We start from the raw sequence: 15565 nt of genomic DNA on the forward strand, positions 1-15565 counted from the left end.
CCAAAGGAGATGCTTTAGGGGAAAAGCTGGACTTGAACCTTGGTTCCCATGCATAATGGTGTGTAAATTTGTGTAAATGTCCAGGAAGACAGGATCAGAGAAATGAAACTGGAAGGGACCTCACAGCCTATCTAATTTTAAATGCTCTCATGTTACAAAAGGGGAAACTGAGAAGGGAGGTTAAATCACTTGCCCAAGTAGATTGAAAGTGAAAGGGTTTGGATCACTTAAGCTCCAAATCAGCATAATAATGACTCTGTTACCTTCCTCTTAGAGTTGTGACAGAGAAAGAGCAATTAAAAGAATAGAATTTAAGCTTGTTGGAAATCAGGCTAGTTTTATTTTATTTTATTTAGCTTTTGTGTTTCTAGTATCCTACTAAAAGTTTTTATAAAATTGAATTAAATTGAAATGTGTTATTCTGTTATAGCATTGAAATATTTTAATGAATGCATGATAAATAAATGCTTATTGAATTGAATTGAATTGTTTTTATTCTTCTACAAATTATATACTTATTAAAGCTTATAGTACAAATGAGCCTCACCCAAACAGCTAGAATTCTTTTTTCTTAGGAATGACTCTTCCTATTCCTTAGAGAAGGTTTTATTCTTTTTTTTCAGTAAACTTTAAAACCTAGTATTTTCTGTAGCCTTGTAGTTTTCAGGTGATAAATTAGGAAAGTACTTCTATAACTTATTTTCTCATTTGTATATGGCCTGTCTTCTGATGCCTAGATCATAGTAATGTGAAACACCTCATCCCTTGTATCCCTGTGAAATTAAGTTGTTCAAAATTTTTAGCAATGCTTATTCCCAGTAAAAGTGCAGGGGAAATATTGGCCTGTACTGGAAAATGCAGTGGGCTGCTTGATGCTACATTTCTGAACTTACAAATACACAGGTGTGTGTGTGTGTGTGTGTGTGTGTATGTCAAAAGGGAAAGAAACAGAGAAAGAGACCAAGAGAGAGATCAAGAGACAAAGAAAGAGACCAAGAATCAGATAGACAGAAAGACACAGAGAGACAGAGACAGAGAAAAACAGAGATAGAGGAAAAGAGGGAGAAAGAAGGAATGGGGGAAGAGGAGAGAGATGAGCTACACATATGTACATACAGATATTTGTATACAAAGAAACACAAAAATCATTTGTTTTTGTATATATAATTTCCCCCTTTGAAGCAGGATATATGTAGAATCCCACCAATTTGGGGCGTTCCTTGCTTTCATAAACATGTTTTGCCCTTCTTTGACTCTGTAGCACAAAGAATCTTATTTCTTTTTTACTTTCCAGCACACAGATCCTTTTGAAATCATATCTCCTCCTTCCCCCACCATCCCCAACACCTCCAAACTTTGTCACATTGATGACACTCAACACATGAGGAAACTGAGTCCTAGGAGCTGAGTTAGAGCTGAGTAGACCCCCTTTCTTTAGCATGTCACAGCTAATCTATGCTTTGTAGGCCTGGGATAACCACTTCCTGTTCAGAATCTTTCTGGAAATCTGTGTTTTTCCCTTCCTGAGCATCTCCTCCTGCTTTTCTTAATGTAGATGGGAGCTTCAGAGAAAGCCGGACGGACCTCACGCGTTTGCTGGTGCAGCCCATCTCTGCGTCTCTTGCTGCCAAACTGTTTGCTTTGCCCAAGGAGCGAGGTCAGACTGGCGCCTGCAAGCCTCTGCAGTTCCCACAGGATGGTAAGCCAACCTTGTCTATCTGTGCATCCTGAGGTTCAGTTCTAAAACTGGTCCAGCCTGTGAAGGAGAATGCTTTACAGTGGGAAGTGAGCTGAAGGGGGAAGTCAGAGAAACTGAATCCCAAATTGTTTCTTTTCTCTCTCTCTTTTTTTAAGTGTTTATTTTTTCTGGTAACAATGTATATTAACTTTTTTAAATACACATTTCTTTATGAATCATGTTGAGAGAGAAAAATCAGAACAAAAGAGAAAAACCACAACAGAAGGGGGAAAAAAGTGAACATTGAGACTGTTTCTACTGTTCACTAGCTAATGAACTTGGTCAGGTCACTTTCCATCGCTGATTGGAGTCAGAAAACCAAGGTCCAAACCCTACCTCTGGTGGTTGCCTTCTTTATAATCCAAAACAAATCCTAATATTTATGGGCTTCTGTTCTCTTATCTGTAAAATTGATTACAAGGGGTGGATTAGACGGCCTTGGAGAGCTCTCATAGCTACAGACTTATGGTTCTATGAGGATTTTGCAATAACTCCGGGAGTCCATGTTATCTTTCTTTCACATAACTTTGCTACGCAGTAGATACTCCTTAAGTCCCTTAGACTTGAATCATGAAGAACTGGGTTCGAAAGCATTCTCAGGCATATCTTCATGTACAAATATATATTGTGTATATGTAAATATACACACAATCACAATGTATTTTGTAAGCACATGCATGCATTGTGTATTTACATGTGTATATTGATGTGTGTGCATGCATCTGTGGAATTATGGTTGTTGTTGAGTCCTGTCTAAATCTCCATGACCCCATTTGGAGTTTTCTTGACAAAGGCATTGGAGCAGGCTGCCATTTCCTTCTCCATCTCATTTTATAGAGGAGGGAACGGAGGTAAATGGGGTTAAGTTACTTGCCCAAGATCATCTAGCTAGCACAGTGTCTGATGCCAGATTCAATCCAACTTCAAGCACTCTAGTTGCTGTACTACCCAGCTGACATATTCTTATGTATATGTGTAACACACACACACACCCACACACACACACACACATATATGTTTGTGTGTATATATATTACATACTATAGACATGTATAGTCTATATACTATCTCTCCAGCATCCAGCACAATATCTGGCCCTCAATAGTTATTTAATAAACACTGATTGACTGAGGTGATCCTGTGGCCCTGCTCTCTAATTCTGTGGAGGACACATTTGGGGAAATGGCGGGAAGAAATACCTGATAGCTGCCCCAACAGAGAAGCCCATCCACACCAAGGGCCATGAGCCACCTTAAACCTTCCATCCCTCCATCCAGCTCTGCAGATAAAGCAATGGATAGATACATTTATAGGAATCTGCTTAGTTTTATGGGTCCAGGTTTCAGCTTTAATGTCCCCCTCTTTTTTGAAGATTCAGTGGGAAATAGGTATTAGGGAGCTGGGACATAGAGTCTTTTAGTAAGAATCATCAAAACCTAATTCCTTCAATCGACTTAAAAAATCCTGCATCTTTTCTGCATCATCACTCAGGAGATGCTGCTTGAGCTGCAGTATTTTGTCAGGGCTTGTTGGCTGAGGAAGGCTAGAAGTAAAGCATCTTTGCTTCCCGTAATAGGATGAATGCCATGGGTCAGAGTTTATTTCTGCCTTGAACATTGACATTTGAGTTCTAAAAAGCAACTTAAACAGATAAATTTGGTGTTATATTGTCTTCTATTCGTAAAGTGAAGACTTTTTCGTCCATATCTGGGGAGCACTTGTCCCCACAGATTTTTCCTGAACCCTCTGCCCTCTAGAAGATGAGGAAGGCATTACAACAGAGAATGCTTGGTGGGGCCAGAGAGACAAAGATGGATTTGGGATAGTTCCCTGCTCAAGCTTAGCCCTTGCCAAGTCATACAGATTATCACCCTCCCAAACTCGTTATCAATTTGAGCAAAGCATAAAAACACAAATCATCTGTTGGGTAAAGGCTCAGAGGGCATGGTGGAGACCTCAGGGGTATGGTGGGATGAAAGACCATTTCTCCATTGTTGTTACATGCCGGTCTGTAGGGAAGAGGAGTTAGTGTGACCCCACATTCTGTTTGTTAAAAATACACTGGCAATTACCATCCTACACTTCTTCAAGTAGGGATCTGTGCCTCCTGATGTTTTCAAGGTATGTACAATAATCGTTCTCTCATGTCAATTCTGAGACATTTGTCTTTAAGGATTCCATGGCTCAGTCATTTCAGCAGGGTGGAGAACAAGAGTTAGGACAATGGAAAGAACTTGCATCCACGGGGAAGATGAATTAAAATCTTGACTCTATAAATTACCAACTGTGAGACTAAATATTACCTCTCAGGTTCGGTTTCCTCATCCTTATGATGAGAGGGTTGAACCAGATAATCTCTAAATGTTCCTATCCACTCTAAATTAGTATCCCAGAGGTGAATCCTACTGGGCTGCATACCTAGAAATAGTGAGATTATAATTCCATTGGTCCTGCCAGGATCACTTCAAACGGACTGTAATTACTTCTCAGATCCACATTTTGAGAAGCTGGACAGAGTTCAGGGACAAGTTGAGAAATTAGACAACGTTCAGAGATGAGTTACCACAAGTTTCCACTGGCCATGAGTTTGAGCTAGATAAGGAGCAGTTAAAGGAACTAAGGATGTCTGGCCCAGAACATTCATATATTTGGAAGATAGTTATTCAGAAGTGGGGAAAGATTGTTATTTTTTATCTCAAAGAGAGGAACCCAGAGCTTTGGGCAAAAATTGAAAAGAGGCAAGTTTAGGTTTGATAAAAACAAAATAAAACAAACAAACAAAAAAAAAACCCTTATGAAATAGCTAATTAATAGAAAGAATTTATTAAGTATCTATTATATGTCAGAATAGTGATAAAAGTACAAACCTCAAGTCCTTACCCTCAAGGAGCATATAATCTATAATGGGGAGACAATAATTATAGGATATTTGTGATTACAGAGAAGTTTTTGTATGGGCAGTTGCAAGAGTGGTGAATTGATCCATAGAAGAATTATGTAAGATGTATATTCCAGAAGCAATGGTAGTATTGATTTGAGTGCTATGGTGAGAATAAGAGATATCATATACCAAGATAAGATCAAAATGGGTCCATGACCTAGGCATAAAGAACGAGATTATAAATAAATTAGAGGAACATAGGATAGTTTATCTCTCAGACTTGTGGAGGAGAAAGAAATTTGTGACCAAAGATGAACTAGAGACCATTACTGATCACAAAATTGAAAATTTTGATTACATCAAATTAAAAAGCCTTTGTACAAACAAAACTAATGCAAACAAGATTAGAAGGGAAGCAACAAACTGGGAAAACATCTTCACAATTAAAGGTTCTGATAAAGGCCTCATTTCCAAAATATATAGAGAACTGACTCTAATTTATAAGAAATCAAGCCATTCTCCAATTGATAAATGGTCAAAGGATATGAACAGACAATTTTCAGAGGATGAAATTGAAACTATTACCACTCATATGAAAGAGTGTTCCAAATCATTATTGATCAGAGAAATGCAAATTAAGACAACTCTGAAATACCACTACACACCTGTCAGATTAGCTAAGATGACAGGAAAAAATAATGATGAATGTTGGAGGGGATGCGGGAAAACTGGGACACTGATGCATTGTTGGTGGAGTTGTGAATGAATCCAACCATTCTGGAGAGCAATCTGGAATTATGCCCAAAAAGTTATCAAATTGTGCAAACCCTTTGATCCAGCAGTGTTTCTATTGGGCTTATATCCTAAAGAAATACTAAAGAAGGGAAAGGGACCTGTATGTGCCAAAATGTTTGTAGCAGCCCTGTTTGTAGTGGCTAGAAACTGGAAAATGAATGGAGGCCCATCAATTGGAGAATGGCTGGGTAAATTGTGGTATATGAATGTTATGGAATATTATTGTTCTGTAAGAAATGACCAGCAGGATGAATACAGAGAGGACTGGCGAGACTTACATGAACTGATGCTAAGTGAGATGAGCAGAACCAGGAGATCATTATACACTTTGACAACGATATTGTATGAGGACATACATATTTTGATAGAAGTGGATTTCTTTGACAAAGAGACCTAACTGAGTTTCAATTGATAAATGACGGACAGAAGCAGCTACACCCAAAGAAAGAACACTGGGAAACGAATGTGAACTATCTGCATTTTTGTTTTTCTTCCCAGGTTATTTATACCTTCTGAATCCAATTCTCCCTGTGCAACAAGAGAACTATTCGGTTCTGCAAACATATATTGTATCTAGGATATACTGCAACACATCCAACATATATAGGACTGCTTGCCATCTAGGGGAGGGGGTGGAGGGAGGGAGGGGAAAAATCGGAACAGAAACGAGTGCAAGGGATAATGTTGTAAAAAAAAAAATTACCCTGGCATGAAGTCTGTCAATATAATTATTATTAAATAAAAATTTAAAAAGAGAGAGAGAGAGAATAAGAGATATGAGGAGATTGGGGTAGGAGAGTAAAAATTGTGTGCTGTATAAAAAAGGAATGGGTTATCTCAAGTAGAGATGGCTTTCTTTACTCTAGAAATTTCAAGGAAAATAATGGATGACCACTTAGAGGATATAGATTACAGTAGAGATGACTTTCCTACATGGTATCCTCAGAAGACCATTGAGTCCCTTCCAACTCTCAAATGCTCTAACTTTAATTTAGGTAAATGAATTAGTGACTGATCAATCTGCATATTTGGATCATTAAAATGAAGGCTTAGGGCACATTAGAAAAAGCACTAGGCCTTGAATCATGAAGAACTAGGTTCAAAACCATTCTCAGACACAGACTTGGATATGACTGAAATGATTAAACAGTAAATTGAAGACAATTTTGAATTTGCCCTCCATGCCATCTTTTGGAAACTTGATTTTTTTAGAACTGATTCATTTCATAGCTTTGGTGGGGTTTTTTGGTGTTTGTATTTATTATTTAAAGTTTTTCAAAATATATAAATTAATCATATCTTATCTATGTGTGTATAAACACACACACACACACACACACACACACACACACACACACACTCTTCTGGTTTTTTTTGTTTTTTTTTTGTTTTTCCCCCAGTAACAATGTAGGATCTTGAGAGTTAAACTATAAGAAAAGCTGAAAGGGACAATTAATGCTTTTGAAGTGTGGGGCTGGAGAAGACTTTTGAAAATTTTTTGGTTAGCAAAGAGATCAAATCAGTCAATACTTCAAGAAATTAATTCAGACTATTTGTTCAAAGAACAAATGCTGCAGCTGAAGCTTAAATACTTTTGATACACAGTGAGAAGACAAGACTTATTGAAAAGACCCTGATAGGCAAGATTGAATGTAAAAGGTGAAGGAGACGGCACAAGATGAGATGGATAGATAGTGTCATGGAAGCAATGAATATGAGCTTGGACAGACTTTGGGAATTAGTGGAGCATAGAAGGACCTGGTGTGCTAAGGTCTGTGAAGTGGCAAAGAATCGTACATGACTGAATAACTCAGACACAATAACTGTGTATGTGTATCTGCATGTGTGTGTGTGTATGTGTGTGTATATACACACACACATATAAATGTATAATATATATACATATTTATATACATATATGTTAACATGGAGAAGAATCATAGAAAATGGTTCAATTATAAGCACAAGGTATTTAGAAATTTTCAAATCAAATGTAGGTTTTTAAACTTAATGTATATTTTACATACTTTTATATTGTACTGCTTAACAAGTATAATAGATTGTGCTTTAAAATGAAACTTGCATTACAAAGTAGTGCAAGTAATGATGAGTTGAAGAAATTGTCATATTTAAGTCAACTTTTAATTCTCCAGTCCACTCTGGGAATCCAGGAAGCCCGTGCAAATAAAATGATTGCCCATTCCACTCATTCAGAGCTTTGTATTCAACATCAAGGTTGTCCAAAGTTGGGTGGTGCAATGGATATAGCCTGGTGGACGTTAAATCATGAAAATGTAACTTAAGTCTTCTCTTAAATGTTCACTAGCTAAGTGGCCCCTCAAGTCTCTGAAGGACTCAGTCTTTTCAATAGTAAAAGGCATGTTATAATGGCACCTACTTTCACAAGGTAGTTGTAAAAATCAAATGAGACAATATTTGTAAAACAATTAGTACAGTGCCTGAGACATAGTAAGTATTTAATAAATGCTTATTCCCTTCCTTTCTGTTCCCCCCCAAAGCCATTTAGACAATCCGGTGGAAGGATGTGTAGGAAACAAAATGCAAAGACCTTTATGAAACTGATTAGAAGAGGCAAGAAGAAAGTGGGGAAATTATTTGGACAGTTAAGACAGAATTGAGAGAAAAGAGCAAGGAAAGAGGGAATGATAGTGAGGGAAAGGGCAGGAATAAATTGTCTGAACTGAGTCAATTTCCTGCACATGCACTCTACTCTATTTGCCTGAGCATAAGCATTCTCAGTGTTCTCCAATTCTCTCAATTGATCAATTTGTTATCAGTCTGTCTCTAAGATGTTCAGTTAAGATGCAAAAAGAATATTGGTTTTCCCAGTAATTTTTCTCAGTCTTAGGTGAAGAGCCTTATGTATGATGATAAAAAAAAAAAAGTGGTAATTTTTAATCCAGCAGTGATTACCTGGGAGTAGAAATTAGAAATGAATCAAATTAAAGTAAGGCTCTACACGTAGATGATCAGTCCCTCAAGAGGAATAGAAGGTCAGATTTTTCTATTGCTGAAACCTCTTGGTACTTTCTCATCATCTATGACAAGTTATTGTACAAGTCATTTTACACATATCCTACATAAAAGGATATTCAGACGTAACTTCTTTTCTTTCTCTTCACACTTCAATAAACTCTTAAGCAAGAATTAAATTTCCAGCTATATAATGCAAGAATAAATTATATCCTTGACCTATTTGAAGGTACTCTGACTTACAGCTCTGTCAGCCAGTTGGTCTACTGCTGCTGCTTTAAAAATCTTCATATTTTGGTATTACTAGGACTCAGCTTTTGGAATATCAAATGGATAAATGATTACACATAAATTGACAAGGAGTGATGAGCTTAGAACTGATATGAAAGAAGCATTTCAGGAAATATTTAAATTGCCATTAACAGGAAATGTCAGTGCAGAAGAAGATTGGGACATTTTTTAAAATTTTTGATGAATGGGACTAAACATTCTATATCCGACAACCCGTTGAGCTTTAAGACAGGTTGAAATGCTCATGGAATCTGAAAAATAAACACAATTTGGGGACATCTTCACATGTTTCCCTTCATAATTTATAATTCTAAAATCACTTATACCAGTAGAACCTCTATTCTTTTCACCTCTCCTGTACTCTGATTGATTCACTCTGTCTCTGTCTCTCTGTCTATGTGTGTGTGTCTCTATCTCTATCTGTCTCTGTTTGTATGTCCTGTCTTTCTGTCTGTTTCTGTGTCTCTCTGTCTCTGTCTCTGTTTCTCTATCTTCTCTCCCTCTTTAATTTCTTTTTCAATGTAGTGAGAGTGTTCCATCAAATACAAGTTACCATCTTCCTTATTTACATCTTTGATCCAAATGGTTAAATAACTACATGAGCCTCCCATCGCTATTTTTATCCCACAGGATCTGAGGATTGGAGCTTTATATAGCTGGAAGGGATCTTGGAAGTGATTTAATTTACCCTTCTCGTTTTGACACATAAGGAAATTAAGATTAACTGATTTGTCCAAGGTCACATATAGTAATCAAAGGAGCCAGGATTCAAACTCAGGCTCAGTGCAGTCAGTTTTAATGCTCTTTCTACAACTCTGTAGATAGTTTTTTTTCTTTATTTAGACCTGCTATCTATTATTCAGTCTGTGTCACATATCCAATGTCTTGTGTAGAAACTACATCCAATACAGTCCTTCCTAGTCTTTTGGACAGAGTTCTTTTAATCATTATTTTATTACCATTCTATTAATAATATTTTAATATTACTATTACTACTAATGTTATTATAATTAATTATTAATTAATTATGATTGATAGTATTATTATATCCTATTTAATATAAGGATGTGTATCTTCATAAATGTGGGTTTAGGCTCCCTCTACCTGAGGAAAGCTATAATGAATCTAAGCTTTAGTAGAAGGCTTTCACAAAAGCTGCTACAGCAGAAGAAACAAATCAGCCCTCTGAAGCCATCCCTGCAATGAGCCTCCCTGAGTTTAACCAAGCCCACAGGAGAGCTCCAGCCTCCACTGCTGGGGCTGCCCTGGAAGCCTCTGGAGCTGGGACCTTTGGTCACTTGGGCTGCATTAATGCTACTTCTCAGCCCCCAGAGGGACATGGGACAGCTTTGGAAGTTGACAACACATTTTTAAATTGTCCCCGAGGAAGGGTTGTTGGTTTTGTGATTGTTATTGCTTCGCTTTTGTTTTTCTTATTTAAAAATTCTCCCTATTTTTAAAAGTTAATTCATTGTCAGCACCATAGGAAACAAACTGGTGATCTCTTGCAATGTATATTCATTATGAATGTCTGCTTTTATCTAAAACACATAATTTATTTTAAAAGCTTAATTAATATTTTTCTATCACAAAAAAGTGTTTCCTCTATGTCTGAGGAAAGTCAATGCTATTTAAAGTGATGTGAGGAATATAGAAGAGTCTATATCTTGGAACTGAATTCAAATGTGTCTCTGATCCTTATTAACTGTGGCATATAAACATAACTAAGTCCTGTAACGTCTCTGAGTCTCATATTCCTCATCCGATAATTGTAAGCAATAATAGCAACAAATGGTAAATAGTAAACAATAAGCCCTATTTTATAGGGTTCTTATGAGGCTCAAATGAGATGATGAATTTGAAGCAATTTATCAATTTTAAAGCACTATATCAATTTTCACTTTTATTCTTTCTCAGTGGCCAACTCACTAAGTCTCAATATTGTCACATATAAAAGAGGGACAATATGTATAGTAACTTCACATAATTGGGAGGCTCAAATGAGAAGATCTTTAAAATACTCTCTGTGTTAATTGTTCTAAGAGAGAGGGAAATAGAAATAGCATTATTTTCTTCACTATAAAATCCCCCAGTGGTAGTATGAATTATTTAGAAGTTGGAAATATTGTGTTCAGTGCAGACTTTAAATTACTCTTAAAAGCATATTCATTTTGTAATATCTTAATGCATTTATCTTCATAATATCGTGTTATTAATTGCCCTTGCTTGTTTCTCTGTGGCTGAATTTGAGCGCTTTTCATTCTTTCCAATTTAAAAATATATGCTAGGAAGTGTTAAAAACAATTAAAACAATATACTGCACAACATTAAAGAGCCAGGGGCATTTTTCTTAAAAAGAAAGTCTTCAGCTAAATGAGCTTTTCTCCTTTAAACCTTTGTTGTTGTCATACATCAGAAACAGCTGTTGTAGGACATATGTGGCTCTTGAAATAATTCTTTCCATACCTTTTAAAAATATCAATACTAAAGAGAAAGTTGTCAGGACATGTGAGCTCTTCCCTCCAAGAAATAGCATTGAAAAGTGAGATATTTGTTGTCATGGGTCTTTAAAAGAAATTAAGTTTTACTTTTTGTGTTTCTGATCGAAGAAACCTCTGAGTCTTTCTGTCACTTACATTGAAAACCTTAGTTTGAGATGTTTTAAACTGAAGCCCTTACTTTTGTTGGGATTCTTACCAGATACAAAGAGCTGTTGCTTCCAAATACATTTCTGTTATTTGATATCATCCAGAAGTTATGAGGTCAAAATTGATCAAGCAACTCGATTGCCTTTGAGCTTGTTTAATTCAGTTGGATTCCAGTTTGATTTTGAGAAGTTCTGAAATATCACTGGACTCAGTGGAGTTTGAAGACATGGATTTTAATTCTGGCTCCACTTTGAGCTTCCTGGGCGAACTGGATCAACTCCCTAAGCCCTAATTTCCTCATTTCTAAAATGAAAATAATAGTAACTGTTATACCTATTTCACAGTGTTGATTTGGAGATCCAGATGGAATAACATATAAAGAATGATTTGCAGATGTTAAGTGCTCTATAAATGTCTGATATTGTTATTAGTTCTCAATCTATAGACCACTTGTGGATAAGGAGGCAAGGTTCAGTGACTTCAGTTTTGTTTTGTTTTATTTTTCCAATTCATCAAATATTTATCACTGGAATGTGATTGAATGAAAAAGCATATTTTAAATATTTACTTAAATGCCAAATACTGTGGGCATGCAAATATGATTTTAAAAAATAAAGACAACACGTTCTGCGGTTTCATACTTTTATTAGAGAGAGACACGTATTCAGGACTTTGGTCACAGGGCAGATGGAAAGGCCTTCTGGTCATTTGGATTGTTGTTTGTCATTTGCTCTCTAAGAGGATCATGATGTGCAAGTAAAGTGGCTTTCAGTGGGGGAAGACTGTTTTTCTTTGTTAGAAGGAAATCCTTATTTTTCAGGAGGAGGACTTTCTGGCTTTCTTTTGACATTCTTAGGGTATCAGTGGAACACACAGGCTGCCCTCAGGTAATCCCTCACGACATTGCCAGCCCACCTTCTTCACTCTTCCATTCCTCACACTACATCTTACCCTGTTTCTTTTTCATGTTCTTCATTGCTTGTTCACACCCTTTACCTTCCCTCTATCTGAGTGACTTTCATTTTTAATTCTTCCCAGACACTAGTGTTCTGTGACTTGTAGTTGGTAACCAAACAACTATATTATTTGAACTTGCATGTTTCAATTTAATTTTCCTTTGTGCTCCCCCGTTGCCTTCAGAGCTCATGACAGAATTGGCCAAGCAAATCGATTCCATCCATGGCCCAGCTTTCAATCTGTTCCAATAGCCATATTTGCTGGTTCTCTTTTTGCTGAAACACTAAAGTGATTTCCTATTAACCTGAATCAGATTTAGGAAGAAACAGAGCATCTGGAAGAACTTCCATAGACCTTGGTGTGAAACTAACATCAGAATTAGTCAGGGGCACAATGGATTGGCTGCTGCCATATAGTGCCACCCCTCCTCCCCCCCAATGGCTGAAGTATATAAGCAGAAACCGACACCTGATTTCATGCTTTTTGACTTTGACACCCCCTCGACCCACACAATACAAGAGCTCTCTGGAAAGGAACAGATTCAGGAGATTTGAAGTCACACTTCACATCCAAAACATTCATGAAATCATGAAATCCACTCTTAAGAATGGATAACATTTGACAGCTATAGGCTTGGGAGATGCTACCTTGAATAAATATATCATGCAAATAATATCATTTTAGTATTTTAAACTGCATCAGAAAGTTTCCCGGTTTTATTCATTATGACCTGAAGCCTTTCTGGATTTCTGCTACCCCAGCTCATTTTAATGACCTTTGAGCTTTTAAAATTTCTCTTTTATTTCCAGAAGTAGCCATAATTGAGTACAGAATGAAGCAAAATACGTAGATCATTAGATTAAAAGTTTTTGTTGTTGTTGTTAAATAGAATTTTCATGGTAGTTTAATAATTAAAGCTGCCACAGGGCTGCAATATTCAGCCACCTGCATTTTCTAAATGGGGCTATTTATGCAGTGAGACCATGTTCAGTCCTGGGGGAAGCATGACCTCTAATGAGGGGGATGGAGCTATCTTTTTTCAATATTCTTTGGCTTATTATATTCCCACAATGATCACCAGGTCCAATATCCCGAAAACTCGGGTTTTGAGTCTTAACCAAGAATCTCTTCAAAGTGAAAAGAAAAAAAAAGAAAAAAAAAGAAACATTATTAACATAATCATAAATCAGGTATGGGACAAATATTTATTTCCTACATTAAAAAGGAATCTTAAATATAAACAGAATTTCATATTTTCGAGGGAAAGATAACACAGAATTAAGTGACTTAACTAAAATGTACTGCTATACTCTTCTGGAATATTGATACTTAAAACCTCATTAGCACATGAAGCAATATGTGAGATTGCTGAACAAATGTTATGACATTTCATCTTGGTTCTGTGTTCTTTCCTGAAAAACATCAACTGGCCAGTTAAACCAAGGCTTGAACTTTTCTTCTCACCGGGGATTGTCTTCTCTGATGGAAGAATTTTGCTGGATTGCAGCTCCACTCGATAGGCCCGGGACTTCCAGACCTTCTAGACCACTGGGACTCACAATATTGCCTATGACCCCAAACACATCTACATGGTTATAGCTGTTTGCTCACCAATTTGAAAAAGAAAAGAGAACAAAAGGCACACAGGGGCCTTTCATCTCCCTAGCATAGTTGAGCACTCCTACTTTAACTACCTCCGAGGATCCATTGCCCCCAAAGCAGGATAGAAGTAGAAGGGCACGAGGTTCCCTAATCCACCACTGATAGATTTGTAGATTACTCACATGATCAATGGTGAACAAGAGCCTTAAATGCTTGCTGTGTGCTCAGCCCTAGAGATAGAAAGAAAAATCCCTAAAGGAACTTATTTGTGTGTCCGTGCATACATATTTGACCATATACACACGTATCTATCTACATGTAGATTCCATACACATGCTTATCTTGTATATGCATGTACACATATATACACACACATACATTTATATTGTATTTCACAGTACACATTTACCTTGTGTATATGTCCATTTCTTATACATGTGTGCACAAACACACACATGTGCCCATATATTACTTTGTTCCATGCAAACATGTAAATGTCTTGCATGTGCACACGATGCATGTATATTGTATTTATAGAAAGTTGTATCATGTATAAATATGCACACATTTGCATGTGTGCACATAAACCCACATGCACCTTGTGTATACATGTCATATATATGTATATATCTTGTGTATATATACATGTGTACAAAAATACAATGCATATATGTGTGTCATCTGTAGTTATATCTATCTATATTTTGTGTATAAATGTACATATCTTGTGAGAACCATCTCCAGTTGTCCAAATCTGCATCCAGATGGCTCTGGAGAAGAAAGTCAGACAGGTGACCTTGCACAGCCTTCCCTGAATCCAATTTACTTTTATGTCACAGCATCACTCCTCTGGTGTCATGGATCTCTTTCAGAATGAAGGATGTATCTTGTATACATGTACACAAATGAACACATGTTCTGGGTTATGTGTGTATATATGTCTATAGGCTATAATATGTAATAGGCTATAACCTTGGATTTTGCGCTAGTGAATGGTCAAGGACCTCCTACAGAAAGAAGGCAGCTTAGGTACTATTTGTGATTCTCTTTCTGACTGCGGATAAATCACTGCACTTCTTTGTGCCTCAGTTTCCTCATCTGTAAAATGAAGCCAATAATAATTATAGTACATACTTTACAGTATTATTATTAGAACCAAATTAGATGAAATCTAAAAGGTAAACTTTTAAGCTGTTTGGTCTATTGCAAGTGAATGCCTGTCCAAAACTCACTTGATCTTTTGGACTAGGACAATTCTTCCTCAGAGTTGAAGAAAGATTTGGAGGAATGGTTGTCCCATTTCATTCAGAATGAATCAGAGAAAGGCTCCTGTGCCCTGAGCACGGATTCCCCCATTTATACATTTTAGCTGTCTAGAATTAATCAGTCCTTAAACAAAGATTCTTTAAGCACCACCTGTGTTCAAAGCACTGGGATATTATGAATGAAAAAAAAATCCTAAAAAACGAATACTCTTTGGGGCCATTAATATCATAAGTCATATTTATATTATTAATTTGTCATATAAATGCCAAAAATCCTGCAGTGCTTAGGTGAATAAAATTCTTAATATGTGCTGAAGAATTAGCATTGAAGGCTGAGACAAGAGACTTAAGTGGTCTGGATTGTCCAACATCAGAAAATGCTTGAAAATTCACT

General features: G+C 36.6%; 1 protein-coding gene across 1 annotated transcript in view; it reads left to right on the forward strand.

Annotated features, from left to right (window-relative positions):
* The window catches only part of NAALADL2 (N-acetylated alpha-linked acidic dipeptidase like 2), a 979587-nt gene that overhangs the window by 614619 nt on the left and 349403 nt on the right, over positions 1-15565 (forward strand). The window contains exon 6 of the mRNA XM_051983192.1: positions 1556-1699. Within this exon, the coding sequence (XP_051839152.1) occupies positions 1556-1699 (144 nt within the window). The remainder of the gene's footprint in view (positions 1-1555; positions 1700-15565) is intronic.

This window comes from Antechinus flavipes, chromosome 3, assembly GCF_016432865.1.
Source record: "Antechinus flavipes isolate AdamAnt ecotype Samford, QLD, Australia chromosome 3, AdamAnt_v2, whole genome shotgun sequence".
NCBI classification, from domain to species: Eukaryota; Metazoa; Chordata; class Mammalia; order Dasyuromorphia; family Dasyuridae; genus Antechinus; species Antechinus flavipes.